This window comes from Callospermophilus lateralis, chromosome 4, assembly GCF_048772815.1.
Source record: "Callospermophilus lateralis isolate mCalLat2 chromosome 4, mCalLat2.hap1, whole genome shotgun sequence".
Classification (NCBI taxonomy): Eukaryota; Metazoa; Chordata; class Mammalia; order Rodentia; family Sciuridae; genus Callospermophilus; species Callospermophilus lateralis.
This window is the reverse complement of record NC_135308.1, coordinates 8,197,979-8,215,464: the sequence shown is the minus strand read 5'-3', so window position 1 is coordinate 8,215,464 and position 17,486 is coordinate 8,197,979. Positions and strand designations below refer to the sequence as shown.

Here is a 17,486-nt window from a genome sequence, read left to right as displayed (position 1 = left end):
TTTCAGATATAGCCTTCCAATCAGAATTCACTGGTTATGCCCCTCCCATCACCCTCTAACACTCTAAACCTTTGCCAAAGCCAGGCCTTGGACTGAGAGGACCCATTGCCTTATCCAGTCTCTTTGTGCCTCCAGCTTGAGCAGCATGGCTGTTTATTAATTAAGTAGATTCCAAAGCTCTTACTATGTCTGCAGTCCCTGCTTGCTTTAGGAAAAGTAACAAAACCAAGACTTTGAAACCCTCCAGCTCCCTAATTCCTTTTTTTAAAATTAATTAATTAATTAATTTTTTTTGTTGTAGATGGACACGATATATTTATTTATTTTTATGTGGTCCTGGGGATCGAACCCAGTGCCTCACACATGCAAGGCAGGCACTCTACCACTGAGCCACAGCCCCAGCCCTCCCTATTTCTTTTTATGTTTAAACTTTGTTAACTTTGAATTAGACCTAACCAAATCTCCAGGTTATTTTGACAGAAAAAGGGTTCCCCTTTTTCTGAACTGTTAAAAATGATTTCAGTTTTGTTTCAGAGTAGATAGGCCAAGGATGTGGGTAAGCCAGTGGTCAGCAAAATTCTTGAAAAGGGACAAATTATAGACATTTTAGACTTTAAGGCCCTGTGATCTCTGTGACAGCTGCACAGATCTGCTGTTACAATGCAAAAACAGCCATAGACAATGTTTAAAAGAGCAAGCTTGACCATATTTGGGTAAAACTTTATTTGAAAAACAGGTAGTGGGCCCTAGTTTGCCAGCTCTTTAAGCCATGACTCTCTAAAGCATTGTATGATAACACACTGATCACTTGAGAAAAAAAGTATTTACATCACATATGATAAGCCATTGTATATGTACTAAGGGCTGCCACACACAATTATAAAAATATTCAAATGATATTCAAATCTATTGGCCACAACAGAAAAGAATGACAGATTTGACTGCATAAAAATTAAAATCACAAAGTATGCAGTAAGTAAAGATAAAAGACAAATAACAAACTAGAGAAAATAATTGTCATCTATATAACTACCAACTTATGTGGTTTTTGCATACCAATAAGATGAATTATCCAAAAGAAAAAGAGACACAAGATATGTACTAGTCAGAAAACAGGAAAAGATGCTCACTCTTATAAGTAGTGAAATCTGTATCTTAAAGAGACTTTTTTTGCTGTCAAATGTAGACATTTGAATAAATAATATGCATGATATTCAGTGTGTTGGGGGATGTAGGGAAATAAACAACTGGATATGGTTGTGATGATTTGTATTATCTATTATTATACACAGAGTACCTATGATTTATCAGCTTAACAAAACAAATATTTGTTTTCTTAGTTTCTGTAGATCAGGAAACCAGGAGTAGCCGAACTGGGTGGTTTAGGCACAGGATTCTCAAGAGGTTGCAGGCAAGCTGTCAACCGTGGCTACAGTCATTGGGAATGGATGATCCACTTTCAAGGAGGCTCACATGGATATTCTAGCCCCCAGTTTCTTAGTGCCCATTAGGCAGAGACTGTAGATCTTCCAGGGGCTTACCATCCAGCATTTATTTATTTTTTTAGTTGTAAATGGACACAATATATTTATTTATTTATTTTTATGTGGTGCTATGGATACCTGGCAGCTTGTTTTCCTTGAGTGAATAAAGAGATCAGCCAAGACATATCATACACAGTGCTTTCTAGAATCCTTGAGGTAATATGCCATTTTAAACATGCTGTTGGTCACAGAGTAATCATGGTACAGTATGAGAAGGCCCTAAAAAGGATGAGTAGTAGGAAGCAAGAGTCCTCAAGGACTTGGAGGTTGGCTGCCGCAGGAAATCTGGGACTTTGTTTCTCTGTCAGCTGGTTATAGAGTTTTCCATATGATTTCTGCTGAGTCTAGAGTGGGAAGATATCTTTTTTCCCTCTAGCATCTTGGTGGAGTGGCAGGAGTACCTGGGGATTGACTGGGCATTTTTCACCACATTGTGGTCTCTACACAACTAGTGTGGATTTTTTTACATCAGAGTCTCAGGCTGGTCATACTTCTTGAAGGGTAACGATCCCAGATTCCAGAAGACCCAAGCAGAGGATACACAAATTTCTATGATCTAGCCTTGAATTTTTTCCATATTCTTCATCAACAATATATTTATAGTACTAGCCCAGATTTAAGAGCATGATTACAAGGTGATGTGACCTATTATAAAGACCCATCTTTGGAACTATCCCAGGAAGTTATGATTGTAAGAAATGATGCTGGCTTATTCTAAAGTGGTAGCAGTGCAAATAATAAAAAAAATTGGTCTGACACTGGAAAATTTTTGAAATAAAATTGGTAGAATTTGCCTGGGAATTGAATATGTAGTATGTGGGGGAAATATAAGTTGAATGAATCTACGATTTTTGAGATGAGCAATTTGAAGAATGCAGGTCTACTTACTGATATGAGAAAAACTGTAGGACAGGAAATTTGAAAAGGCAAATCCAGATTGACTAAGATCCTAAGCATCTGTGTAAGAAAATACATATGAAGATGTAGCCATTAGGAAGGAGATTGAGCTGGGCACAGAGATGCAAACCTGTGGTTTCACCTACTTGGGAAGCTGAGACAGGATGGCTTGATCCAAGAAGTTTACAACAAACCAGTCTACAGTAAATTTCTATGTACTGAAATAGGAATGCTATTCGTGGTTATTACTTGGAAGGTGTGATAAATGATGCGCAATTCCTCTTATGAAGAAATATATATATTAAAAATTAATATTTTAATATATTTATCAATATTTACATAAAACCCACAAGTTCTAACCTGTCATTGAAGGGCTCTATTAAGAATTTGGATTAAACCACAGGCCAAGGGAATTTTTTGAAGGCCTTCCATCAGAGGAGTGATATCATAATTATGCTTTGGGAAGATGAATTTTTAACAGTGTGAGAAGTGAAAGAAGAGTTGGGGGAGCCAGGGATTGTACTCTGTGGAAGCATACCAAGCTCTATTCACAGTCTATGAACTAAATCCATGGAGGTCAGAGACTATGGCTTTCCTTGTTTTATTCTAGCTTCAAGCCTAGAGCAGTGGTGAATGAGTGAATAAGTGCATCATCATCATCATTTCAAGCTATTGAGAAAGGTCTTGTCTAAATTAACAGACTATCTCAATTGTAGATTTTTATCAAAATTCTATTACATTACGTGGTAACAGAATAAAGTATTAATAGGTGGTAAATCTACTGATTTAATTAGTAGTCTAGATGTCTACTCTATTTCCTTTGCTGCTGTATTTGACTTAAAAAAAAAAGAGAGAGAAAGAGAGAGAGAGTTTATGACAGGATTATTTCATTTTTTACCTGAATATATTGTGTAAGTGATCCTAAGCCTTTTAAATGGCAATGATAATTTTTAATCATCTAGAGTATATGAATCAAAAAGATAACAAGTATCAAGCAGGAATTTCAAGAGAGGTTTTTCAGAGGGAGTACTGTTCTATAAGGAATTAGATTTCATGCTTTGTTTTTTAAAAATGCCATCAAATAGGCAAATGACTTAGTGGGATTGGGTGATGACACTTTAAAATAACTAGAGATGGAATTTTTATTGTTTAGTGCAAAAATGCAATATTGAAATTTTTTAAAAATATGTTTTAGTTGTAGATGGACACAATAACTTTATTTATCTTTATGTAGTGCTGAGGATTGAACCCAGTGCCTTGCTCATGTTAGGTGAGTGCTCTACTGCTGAACCACAATCCTAGCCCCAATATTGGAATTTTTAAGGAAGAGCTTTTTTCTTCTTCAGATTTTTGTTTTGGTCAAGTTTTTAAACAAAAATCATTTTTAAAAATTACATATATTAATTGCATCGGCCTACAAGTTTCCATGGAGGACCAAACTTTATTACACATGAAGTTCATTGTTTTTGCTTTCATGACATATTGGTCATATTGGTTATAATAAGTTGCAAGATATTTGCTGAAAATGTCTTGTTTATTTCAGGGGCTACACTGAGTATGAGACCAGCCCCCATTCCAATAGAGGACCCAGAATGGAGACAAACTCCTCCCCCAGTCTCTGCCACATCTGGGACCTTCCGACTCCGACGAGGGAGTCGATTTACCTGGAGGAAGGAGTGCCTGGCTGTCATGGAAAGGTATGTGTCTCCTTTGGCATGGATTAGGACCGTTTTCATTTCCAGTAAGTAATTTGGGAGCTCAGTTATATTTCAGAGAGTATTTTGGAGTATTATAAATGCTGGATTATTAAAATAAGATGTTTGGGTTTTGGGGGTTTTTTTTAGTTGTCAATGAACCTTTATTTTACTTATTTATTTATATGTGGTACTGAGAATCAAACCCAGTGCCTCATACCTGCCAGTCAAACACTCTACCACTGAGCCCCAACCTCAGCCCTAAACTAAGATGATTTTTAGCATTGACAATTCATAAAGCTAGAGTTAGCATCTATCAGTTTATTTTATATATAATTTAATAGTGCCCTCAGTAATTTAAGATACTTTAGAAGTAATATTTTTTAGTTTAGATATTTGTATGATATTTTGGAAAAACTATTCAAGTCATTTTTATCAAAAATGTTGAATAATTATATAGGAGTCAATTAAGATTTAACTTTCTTCAATGAAGAGGTTAGAAAATACTTGTTTAATAATTTATCCTTTTACTTTATCACCCAGCACCTAAGTTCTTTTTTGACCTTCATTTTCCTGCCTGAAATGTTTGTTATATTTAGCATAGATCTTATGGCATAATTATCCTTTTAGTCACCTACTTATAAGTGATGTCTATAGAATTTTGTTTTTATGGAGAAGTTTATATATAGTAGGGTCATAATTTCCCAGCTGTACATTTTACCCATATATAATCTGACCAGTAGAGTGGTATACTAGACAGAGCACTTGACTCAAGAGTTAGAAGACCTGAAACTTCTGATTAATTTTGGGTCACAAATTCTGAACTGTGACTTGCTCATCCTCAAAATGAAATTTTTTAGTAACCAATAAATTATGTAAGACTTTTGCCATCTTTCTTCTTGCTTACTTTATGAGTATTTCCCAGACTATAAAACTTAAAATGCTGAAATTCAGACCATATTTTTGTTTCTGTGATATAGATGCAATTAATAGATTTGCTAAGAAGAGGGCTGGATCAGTATCCAAAATGAAACTATAGATTATTCATTGGTGTTAATATTTCTTTCTTTGCTCTATTATAGATAAGACTATAAGCCATTGATTAAATAATGAATTCTTAAACACTTGAGTGGTTAAAGTGAAAGATGGAGGCTTAATTTTTCTGGAGACCCCACATTTTACATTCTATGCCATTTTCTCATCTGGAAACTTTGATTTTTTTTTTTTCAAAATTTCTTTGGAACTTACCATAGAAGATGGGAATTAAAATTATATCTAACTTAAATTATTTGTAATATTGTGTATTTTTCTCTGGGTAACACAATAAGATGTGATATCAGTCTCTAACTGGTGTAAGTTCTACTTTCATGAAGATACTACCATATGCTTTTATCACATGATGTGAGTATGAGAAATAATTTTAAAAGTTGATAACTTTAAAAATGATAAAGAATTGAACCTCAAAGACTTTTGAGTTCCTTATTTTTTTCCCCAAAGCATGACTAGTTAGATTTACACTGATTAAATTTCAATTAAAAATATACTGAACACTTATTCTGTTCAAGCCTTTCATTTAGTTTTAATTTACACTTTTTAATTAATAACTGTTTTTAACCCAAGAGTTGGTCACCTTTGGTTTGATTTTATCTGATTGGCACAACTAGAGAAAGAAGATATTGTTCATTCTAATAGTTGCAAAAATGCAGAAAGCCTTTCAAGTCACTTTGTATCAATAGTACAGAAGGCTCACAATATGTTTTTCATTCTTTAAAAATGGAACTTTTCCTAAAATGGAATATAAATTTCCCTAGTCTTATAGTGACACATATTTTTTGCCTAGACTAAATGGGTAGATATGCACAAACTATAAAATCAACAAATAAGCCTCACTCAAATGTTAATATAAGAGTAAAGCAAAAAATGATTCTATTCCCCACACCATACACCAAGATAAATTTCAAATGAATTTGAGAAAAAATTAAAAATATATATAAAAAGAATTAAACATGGGTGATTCCTCCATATCCTGGGAATGGGAAAATTGTTTTCTATCACTTAGAATCCAACAGCAATAATGGAAATGTTTAATATCTATATACTAAAAGAAAAACTTTGGGGGCAAAAATTGAGCAACACTTAAAGGACAAGTTGGAAAACGCTTTTGCAGCTTTTATCATCTTAGATGAAAAGAAGAATTAGTTATTAATCTTCAAGAGAGAAGATTAATAACTCTATGGAAAAATGGACTAAAGTTATCAGGAGAAAAATGACAAATATATGCAAATGGCTAAAACCTAGGAACCAGATACTTAACTTATAATAAGAGAAATTCATCGAGATGCCATTCCTCACCTGTCACATTGGCAAAAATCCAAAAGTTTGGCGATCTTTTCTGTTGATTGGCCTGTAGAGAAATGGCATTCTCTTACATTGCACGTAGAAATACAAAATGGAACAATCTTGCATGGGGGAGAATTTGGCATTATCAAGGAAATTTACCTATGGATTTGCACTTTCGCTCTATTGCTAGAAAATCATCTCAAAAATACATTGACAAAAATATGAAAAGGCAACAACACTGTAATAATATGAAAATACTGAAGACAACCTATATGTCTCTTGGTAGTGGGATGGACAAATAAATAACAGTACATCCATATGTTGCATGTCAAGGCTCATAGTAAAATGCTAGGCAGAGACAAAGACAAAGGAATGAAGACAGTATTTATACAGGGATCTCTAGGATGTAGTTTTATTTTTATTAAAAAGGCAGATTTAGGGCTGGGGTTGTGGCTGAGTGGTAGAGTGCTTGCCTAGATACATGAGGCTCTGGGTTCAATCCTCAGCACCACATAAAAATAAAATAAAGATATTGTGTCTACCTAAAAAACTAAAAAATAATTATTTTTAAAAAAAAGCAGATTTAGCTGCATTGCATAGGCTTTCATTTATGTACTTGCTTATACCTGTTTTTAATGGAGTAATATACCATAAAGCAAAATTATTACCAAAAGAAAAGAAAAAAACAGATGGGAGTAGATAGAAGTAGAAACTAGAAATCACTGAAAATATCTTGTTTTGACCTTGTAACTGTGTAAGTATTTTACATAATTAAAACTCAAAATTAAATTGAAATGGGGGAGGAAATCATTAAGAAAATAACTAAAATGAAAGAAAGATGGTTGACTAAACAATCAGGTATTATTTTAAATCACTTTACAACATAGTAATTTCATTACACTTCCTAAGTGGGTTATAGCTTGAGAGTAAAAACAACTACAAAAAAATCTTACAGGGACTAATTTTGGTAAAGTTAAGTATTGTTATCCAAATACTATTTTTATAATTAGGATAGGTATAGTTACAGATGTAGATATAAATAAAACAATCAAATTAATATTATTAGCAACCAAAATTTTCAGTGTAAGAGAAACAACATAGAAATACGAAATAAAAAGAATTAAATTTTTTTAAAAATTAATACTTTATGTGTATATGTGTATATATAAAGAAGTTTATTGCAAATGTACTTTAAAAAAAAAAAAGCCTTACTGAGATACAATTTACTCTTTTTTTTTCCCCTCGCAGTGCTGGGATTAGACTAAGGGCCTCACACATGCTAGGCATGTGCTGTATCACTGATCTATATCCTCAGCCCTACAATTAAGCTGTTTAACATATTAATTTCAGTGGTTTTTAGTATGCTTCCAGAGTTATGCAACCATTACTTATAGAATATTTTTATCAATCCCAAATAAACTTTGGATCCAGGATAAACTTTCCTTTTCTCCCACACCCTCCCACCCTTGCATAACATTAATCTTTCTATATAGATTTGCCTATTCTGGACATTGCAGTTTTTACGAATGAATCATATTCTGTGGTTTTTTGATGACTCATTTCTTTCAGTTAGAAATATTGGTACTAGGTGGGCTGGTGTTGCGGCTCAGTGGTAGCATGCTCGCCTAGCATACATGAAACACTGGGTTCGATCTTCAGCACCACATAAAAATAAAGACAATAAAGTCCATCAACAACTAAAAAAATATTTTAAAAAGAAAGAAAGAAAAGAAACATTGGTACTAGGAATTGAACCCAGTGGTGCTTTACCACTGAGTTACATCCCCAGTTTTCTTATTTTTTTAGTTTTGAGATAGAGTCCATAAGTTACTGAGGTTGGGCTTGAACTTGGTGATCCTCCTGTCTTAGCCTCTCAATTGCTGGGATTATAGGCATATGTCATCATACCCAGCAACATAGTATTTTCAAGATCTGTTCATGTTATTCCATATGTTTTCTATTGCATTTGCTTTTATTGCTAAATAATATTCAATATGGGTAATATTTTATTTGCCCATTCATCAATTGATGAGCACTTGGGTTTTTTTTTTTCTACTTTTTGTCTATTAGGAATATTGTTGCTACTTAGAATTTGTGTACTATTAGAATTTCTGAGTCATATACTCTGCATTTAGCTTTCTGAGGACTGCCAAATTTTTTAAAGAGTTTATATTTATACCATTTTAGATTCTGCCCAGCTCTGAATAAGGGTTACTACTTGTCACTAACAACTGTTATTATCTGTCTTTTGTGGTATTGCTTTCTTTGAGTAGGGTTGAAGTATGGTATATTATTGCAATTTTAATTGTGTTTCCTTGATAAATGATGTTAAGCATCTTTTCATGTGATTATTGGCTATTTATGCATTATATCTTCTTATAAGAAATGTCTGTTCAGATTCTTTGCCTTTTGCTTCTAAATGGGATTGTCTTGTATTGAATGGTTCTTTATATGTCCTAGGTATAAGTACCTTAACCAGTAAGTGATTTGCAAATATTTTCTCCTTCTATGGGTTTTTTTATACATTGTTGATAGTGTTCTTTGAGATCCCCAAGTTTTTATTTATTTTTTTGAGATTTTTTTTTGATTTTTTTTTATATTATTAGTTGTTCAAAACATTACAAAGCTCTTGACATATCATATTTCATACATTTGATTCAAGTAGATTATGAACTCCCATTTTTACCCCGTATACATATTGCAGATTCACATCGGTTCCACATCTACTTTTTTACATACTGCCATACTAGTGTCTGTTGTATTCTGCTGCCCTTCCTATCCTCTACTATCCCCCCTCCCCTCCCCTCCCCTCTCCTCCCATCTTCTCTCTCTACCCCATCTACTGTAATTCATTTCTCTCTCTTGTTTTTTTCCCCTTTCCCCTCACTTCCTCTTATATGTAATTTTGTATAACAATGAGGGTCTCCTTCCTTTACCATGCAATTTCCCTTCTCTCTCTCTTTCCCTCCCGCCTCTCGACCCTGTTTAATGGTGATCTTCGTATCATACTCTTCCTCCCTATTCTGTTCTTACTTGCTCTTCTTATATCAAAGATGACATTTGGCATTTGTTTTATAGGGATTGGCTAGCTTCACTTAGCATAATCTGCTCTAATGCCATCCATTTCCCTGCAAATTCCATGATTTTGTCATTTTTTAGTGCAGAGTAATACTCTATTGGTTGTTCAAAACCCTACAAAGCTCTTGACATATCATATTTCATACATTAGCATACATTAGCTTCAAGTGAGTTATGAACTCCCTTTTTTACCCCAAGTACAGATTGCAGAATCACATGGGTTACACATCCACATTTTTACATAATACCATAATAGTAACTGTTGTATTCTGCTACCTTTCCTATCCTCTACTATCCCCCCTCCCCTCCCCTCCCATCTTCTCTCTCTACCCCTTCTACTGTAATTCATTTCTCACCTTGTTTATTTTCCCATTCCACTTACAACCTCTTATATGTAATTTAGTATAACAATGAGGGTCTCCCTCCGTTTCCATGCAATTCCCCTTTTCTCTCCCTTTCCCTCCCACCTCATGTCTCTGTTTAATGTTAATCTTTTCTTCCTGCTCTTCCTCCCTGCTTTATTCTTAGTTGCTCTCATTATATCAAAGATGACATTTGGTATTTGTTTTTTAGGGATTGGCTAGCTTCACTAAGCATAATCTGCTCTAGTGCCATCCATTTCCCTGCAAATTCCAAGATTTTGTCATTTTTTAGTGCTGCGTAATACTCCATGGTGTATAGATGCCACATTTTTTTAATCCATTCATCCATTGAAGGGCATCTGGGTTGGTTCCACAATCTAGCTATTGTAAATTGTGCTGCTATGAACATCGATGTGGCAGTATCCCTGTAATACGCTCTTTTAAGGTCTTCAGGGAATAGTCTGAGAAGGGCAATAGCTGGGTCAAATGGTGGTTCCATTCCCAGCTTTCCCAGGAATCTCCATACTGCTTTCCAAATTGGCCGCACCAATTTGCAGCCCCACCAGCAATGTACAAGAGAACCCTTTTCCCCACATCCTCGCCAGCACTTGTTGTTGTTTGATTTCATAATGGCTGCCAATCTTACTGGAGTGAGATGGTATCTTAGGGTGGTTTTGATTTGCATTTCTCTGACTGCTAGAGATGATGAGCATTTTTTCATGTACTTGTTGATTGATTGTATGTCCTCCTCTGAGAAGTTTCTGTTCAGGTCCTTGGCCCATTTGTTGATTGGGTTATTTGTTATCTTATTGTCTAATTTTTTGAGTTCTTTGTATATTCTGGATATTAGGGCTCTATCTGATGTGTGAGGAGTAAATATTTGTTCCCATGATGTAGGCTCCCTATTTACTTCTCTTATTGTTTCTCTTGCTGTGAAAAAACTTTTTAGTTTAAGTAAGTCCCATTTGTTGATTCTTGCTATTAACTCTTGTGCTATGGGTGTCCTATTAAGGAATTTGGAGCCCGACCCCACTATATGTAGATCGTAGCCAACTCTTTCTTCTATCAGACGCAGAGTCTCTGATTTGATATCAAGGTCTTTGATCCATTTTGAGTTAACTTTTGTGCATGGTGAGAGGAGGGGGTTCAGTTTCATTTTGTTGCATATGGATTTCCAGTTTTCCCAACACCATTTGTTGAAGATGCTATCCTTCCTCCATTGCATGTTTTTAGCCCCTTTATCAAATATAAGATAGTTGTAACTTTGTGGATTGGTCTCTGTGTCCTCTATTCTGTATCATTGGTCCACCCGCCTGTTTTGGTACCAGTACCATGCTGTCTTTGTTACTATTGCTCTGTAATATAGTTTGAAATCTGGTATCGCTATACCGCCTGATTCGCACTTCCTGCTTAGAATTGCTTTTGCTATTCTGGGTCTTTTATTTTTCCATATGAATTTCATGATTGCTTTATCTATTTCTACAAGCAATGCCTTTGGGATTTTGATTGGCATTGCATTAAACCTATATAGAACTTTTGGTAATATCGCCATTTTGATGATGTTAGTTCTGCCTATCCATGAACAGGGTATATTTTTCCATCTTCTAAGATCTTCTTCTACTTCTCTCTTTAGGGTTCTGTAGTTTTCATTGTATAAATCTTTCACCTCTTTTGTTAGGTTGATTCCCAAGTATTTTATTTTTTTTGAGGATATTGTGAATGGAGTGGTTTTCCTCATTTCCATTTCAGAAGTTTTGTTGCTGATATACAGGAATGCCTTTGATTTATGCGTGTTGATTTTATATCCTGCTACTTTGCTGAATTCATTTATTAGTTCTAGTAGTTTTTTTGTAGACCCTTTTGGGTCTTCTAGGTATAAAATCATGTCATCCTCAAATAATGATAATTTAAGTTCTTCTTTTCCAATTTTTATGCCTTTAATTTCTTTTGTCTGTCTAATTGCTCTGGCCAGTGTTTCGAGAACTATGTTGAATAGAAGTGGTGATAGAGGGCATCCCTGTCTTGTTCCAGATTTTAGAGGGAATGCCTTCAATTTTTCTCCATTCAGAATGATGCTAGCCTGAGGCTTAGCATAGATAGCTTTTACAATGTCAAGGTAATTTCCTGTTATCCCTAGTTTTTCTAATGTTTTGAACATAAAGGGATGCTGTATTTTGTCGAATGCTTTTTCTGCGTCTATCGAGATGATCATATGGTTCTTATCTTTAAGTCTATTGATGTGGTGAATAACATTTATTGATTTCCGTATATTGAACCATCCTTGCATCCCAGGGATGAATCCTACTTGATCATGGTGCACAATTTTTTTGATGTGCCTTTGTATCTGATTCGCCAGAATTTTATTGAGGATTTTTGCATCTAGGTTCATCAGGGATATTGGTCTGTAGTTTTCTTTCTTTGAGGTGTCTTTGTCTGGTTTCGGAATCAACGTGATGTTGGCCTCATAGAATGAATTTGGAAGAGCTCCCTGTTTTTCTATTTCCTGAAATAACTTGAAAAGTATTGGTATTAATTCTTCTTTAAAAGTTTTGTAAAACTCCGCTGTATACCCATCCGGTCCTGGGCTTTTCTTGGTGGGTAGTCTCTTGATTGCTTCTTCAATTTCCTCCATTGATATTGGTCTGTTCAAATTGTGTGTATCCTCCTGACTCAGTCTGGGCAAATCATATGTCTTAAGAAATTTATCGATGTCTTCACTATCTTCTATTTTATTGGAATATAGGTTTTCAAAATAATTTCTAATTGTCTTCTGTATTTCTGTAGCATCTGTTGTGATATTGCCTTTTTCATCCCGTATGTTAGTAATTTGAGTTCTCTCTCTTCTTCTCTTCGTTAGCATGGCTAAGGGTCTGTCAATCTTGTTTATTTTTTCGAAGAACCAACTTTTAGTTTTGTTGATTTTTTTCAATAGTTTCTCTTGTTTCAATTTCGTTGATTTCCGCTCTGATTTTAATTATTTCTTGCCTTCTGCTGCATTTGCTGTTGTTTTGTTCTTCCTTTTCTAGGGCTTTGAGATGAAGTGTGAGCTCATTTATTTGTTGGTTTTTCTTTTTTTTGAGGAATGACCTCCAGGCGATGAATTTCCCTCATAAAACTGCTTTCAGTGTGTCCCATAGATTCCGATAAGTTGTGTCTGTATTTTCATTTATCTCTAAGAATTTTTTGATTTCCTCCTTTATGTCTTCTGTAACCCATTGATCATTCAGTAACATATTGTTCATTTTCCATGTGATATAGGATTTTCCCATCCTTCTTTTATCATTGATTTCCAGTTTCAATCCATTATGATCAGATAAAATGCATGGTATTATCTCCACCCCTTTATATTTACTGAGGTTTGCCCTATGGCATAATATATGGTCTATTTTTGAGAAGGATCCATGTGCTGCTGAGAAAAAAGTGTATCCACTTGATGATGGTTGATATATTCTATATACGTCAGTTAAGTCTAGGTTATTGATTGTGTTATTTAGATCTGTAGTTTCTTTATTCAACTTTTGTTTGGAGGATCTCTCCAATGGTGAGAGAGGTGTGTTGAAGTCACCCATAATTATTGTATTGTGGTCTATTTGATTCTTGAACTTGAGGAGAATTTGTTTTATGAACGTCGCAGCACCATTATTTGGTACATAAATATTGATAATTGTTATGTCTTGTTGGTGAATGGTTCCTTTTAACAGTATATAGTGGCCTTCCTTATCCCTTTGGATTAACTTAGTCTTGAAGTCGATTTTGTTCGATATGAGGATGGCCACACCTGCTTGTTTGCGAGGACCGTGTGCATGGTATATTTTTTCCCAACCTTTCACCTTCAGCCTGTGTATGTCTTTTCCTGTCAGATGTGTCTCCTGGAGGCAGCATATTGTTGGATTTGTTTTTTTAATCCATGTTACCAGTCTATGTCGCTTTATTGGAGAGTTTAAACCATTAATGTTTAGAGTTACTATTGCTATATGGTTTGTACTTCCATCCATGTTTGATTATTTGTCTCTCTCTTTTTTTTTTTTTTTAAATTTAGTTTATTTCTCCATGATTAGCTTTCCCCCCTCCGTCAGTCTTTACTGGGGCACTTCCCACTGTTGGCTTTGGTTATTGTTTCTCATTTCTTCCTCGTGTAGTGTTTTGCTCAAGATATTTTGCAATGCTGGTTTTCTGGCTGCAAATTCTTTTAGCTTTTGTTTATCATGAAAGATTTTTATTTCGTTGTCGTACCTGAAGCTTAATTTTGCTGGATACAGAATTCTTGGTTGGCATCCATTGTCTTTCAGTGTTTGAAATACGTTGTTCCAGGATCTTCTCGCTTTCAGTGTCTGTGATGAAAAATCCGCTGTTAACCTTATTGGTTTACCCCTGAATGTAATCTGCCTCCTTTCTCTTGTAGCTTTTAATATTTTCTCTTTGTTCTGTATATTGGATATCTTCATAACAATGTGTCTTGGCGTTGGTCTACTTTGATTTTGTATGCTCGGTGTTCTGTATGCATCTACAATTTGTATATCTGTTTCCTTTTTTATTTCTGGAAAGTTTTCTGTAATTATTTCATGTAGTAGATTACACATTCCCTTGGTTTGAATCTCTGTGCCTTCCTCTATCCCGATCACTCTTAAATTTGGTTTTTTAATGTTATCACATATCTCTTGGATGCTTCTCTCGTGATTTTTAACCAGCCTATCAGAGTTGGCTAGACTCTTTTCAAGATGATATATTTTGTCTTCATTATCTGACGTTCTGGCTTCTACTTGCTCCACTCTGTTAGTGATACTCTCATTTGAGTTTTTAATTTGGTTTATAAGTTCCTTCATTTCTAAGATTATTGTCTGATTCTTTTTTATAATCTCTATCTCCTGATAAAGATGCTTAACTTCTTCTTTTATCTGTTTTTGTAATTCGTTCTCAATGTGTTCTTTTGCTGCTTGAATTTGCTGTCTCGTATCCTCTTTAAGGTTCCATTCCATCTGTCTAAGGTATTCCTTGAGGTCTTTATATGACCATTTTTCTGATGAATCTATATTCTCCTGGATATTTAGGCCTTCCTGCATTGTTTGTACTCCTTTCCTTCCTTGCTTTTTCATATTGCTTCTTGTTCTGTTTGACTACTGAGTTGTTGATTACTCCTATAAATTTATTTGCTGCTTGGGAGGAAAGGTGTTATAGGGGGAGGTAATAAGTCACCAAAGAGAATGAGAGTAAGCAGGCAGAATTCAAGGAAGGGGGAATATGAGAATTGAAAATAAATGCAAAGACAGAAGAAAAGAAGAGAGAGAGAAAGGAAACAGAAAATTAAAAAGAATTAAAAAGAAATCATAATCGCAATAATAAAAATGAAAATTAGTATTAAAAATAAAATAAAATGAATTAAAAAAATTTGGGGAAAACAACAACAAAAACAAAACAAAACCAATAAAAAGAAAAAAAAAGGAAAAAATTTTTAATACATGCAGTCTTTTAGACTCATCAATTCAGATTGTTAACTACAATTCTGGTATGAGAGAGATCATCCATAGTGTGAATAAAACAGGAGACCAGAGAAAAGAAAAAAAAAAAAAAATACATGCAGTCTTAGAGTTCGATTCACTATTCTTCCAGTAGGTGGAGCTATGCCCACCGGGCCACGCTTCTCCTCTCAGTAGGCGGGAGCCAATCGCTGTGCAGCAGCTCTTCCTCCTGGACTGGGCGGGTCTCTAATCCTGAGTGCACCGGTGATGCTCACCACAATATTGGCTACACACCAAGTCTGCTGTTTCTGTGAGCCCTGTTTTCAAGAACGCCTGGGCACATTCTCCCTGTTTGCCATTCCCTTGGACCCTAAGTTTGTAGAGCTTGGGGCTGAGAACCCCCAGCGAATTTGCTTGCCCTCTGGTAGCCACGCCCCTGGAAGCTGGTGCAAGAGACCTCAGTTGTCAGCACTGGTGATAGCGGTAGCCGGAATTCCGCGCCGCGGGTCCCGCACCACTCCTGATTCCCCCGTGCAAGAGCCGGGCGGGCGGGGCCTTTAGCAGCGCCCGGCAGGCGGGGACTGTCCACACGAGCGCGGGGTTGGGGGTTGGGGTGGTTGTTTCCAGTGCCAAACCGCCAAAGGCGGCTCACAGAGCTGGGAAGGCAGGACCCAGCCTTCCGTATGCTCACTGCAATGTGTGAGCAGCAGTTTTTCGGCTGAGCCGGCGGGACTGCGGCCCCGCGGGAGCTGTTCACACGAGCGCGGCGGGGCAGGGGTGGGGGGTGGGGGTCGTTGTTCACAGCGCCAAGCCGGCGGGGGGGAGGGGGTGGTCGGAGGGGGTGGTCGTTTGCAGCGCCGAACCGCCTCTGCGCTAGGCCGGCTGGGGCCCAAGCAGGCTGTGGCCGTTTGTAAGTACGCTGCAAAGTGTGGGCAGCAGCGGGAGTTCGGCGTTGGCCGTGAGTTCCTGCTGAGTTTCACTCGCTGAGATTCACTCGTCTGGGACAAAGTGACCCCTCTAATAGACTTACTAATTCCCGGCAGGTCTCCTTTCAGCGGAATTTTGCTAGAAGTCCCTCAGCAGGCCGCATGCAGGTGAATTAATGGTCCTCTCTGCTCCCATTACTGTGGAGGCATTGAAAGTGCTGCCTCCTTGCCGGCAGCCATATTGGATCCAATTTCGACATTTTTTTCTTATCCATTCATCTATTGAAGGGCATCTAGGTTGGTTCCACAGTCTAGCTATTGTGAATTGTGCTGCTATGAACATCGATGTAGCAGTGTCCCTATAGTATGCTCTTTTAAGGTCTTCAGGGAATAGTCCGAGAAGGGCAATAGCTGGGTCAAATGGTAGTTCCATTCCCAGCTTTCCCAGGAATCTCCATACTGCTTTCCAAATTGGCCTCCACCAATTTGCAGGCCCACCAGCAATGTACAAGTGTACCCTTTTCCCCACATCCTCGCCAGCACTTGTTGTTGTTTGACTTCATAATGGCTGCCAATCTTACTGGAGTGAGATGGTATCTTAGGGTGGTTTTGATTTGCATTTCTCTGACTGCTAGAGATGGTGAGCATTTGCCGCAGTCTGGCTGGGCACAAATCACGAGCCACTGAAGCAGGAACAAACTTTATTTTTGAATTGCAAGAAAACACTTCACCCACGCTCCCGGGGAATTCTCCCAAACACCACACGGCTCGTCCAGGAACCCCCAGCCAGAAGTATCTATCCCCGAATCCCTCCTCCTGCACTTACCCAACCAATGGGAACTCTCGGGAAATCCCCGGGAATCCCACTGAGAACTCAAAAGTAGCGGCCGAGGCATATAGTAATGCCTCGCCTGTCAATCAATACTGTTGGCAAAATACCAGGGGCCATACAGACTCGTCCGTGGCATCTCCCCCCTTCTGTTTAATTAAACAACAAGCAATGTGGCTTAGGGGCCGTGCCTGTTAGGTTGTCCAATTCAACATGTGGTCCTTACCCGTCATAAGATGAGCTGACCTCTAGGTGTCAGCCTCCTGTCTTAGGTTGGTACCACTGCAATTGGATCATACCCGTCACTGACTACCGTTTCAGCATACAGCCATACTTGTGGATAGGCCTTTGCACCACTGG

At 36.8% G+C, this 17,486-nt stretch overlaps 1 protein-coding gene across 10 annotated transcripts in view; it reads left to right on the top strand.

Annotated features, from left to right (window-relative positions):
* The window catches only part of Hmbox1 (homeobox containing 1), a 194,305-nt gene that overhangs the window by 123,215 nt on the left and 53,604 nt on the right, over nt 1-17,486 (top strand). For all 10 annotated transcript variants that reach the window (XM_076853528.1, XM_076853524.1, XM_076853520.1 and 7 more), the window contains exon 7: nt 3,985-4,138. In XM_076853528.1, coding sequence (XP_076709643.1) covers nt 3,985-4,138 — 154 coding nt within the window. The remainder of the gene's footprint in view (nt 1-3,984; nt 4,139-17,486) is intronic.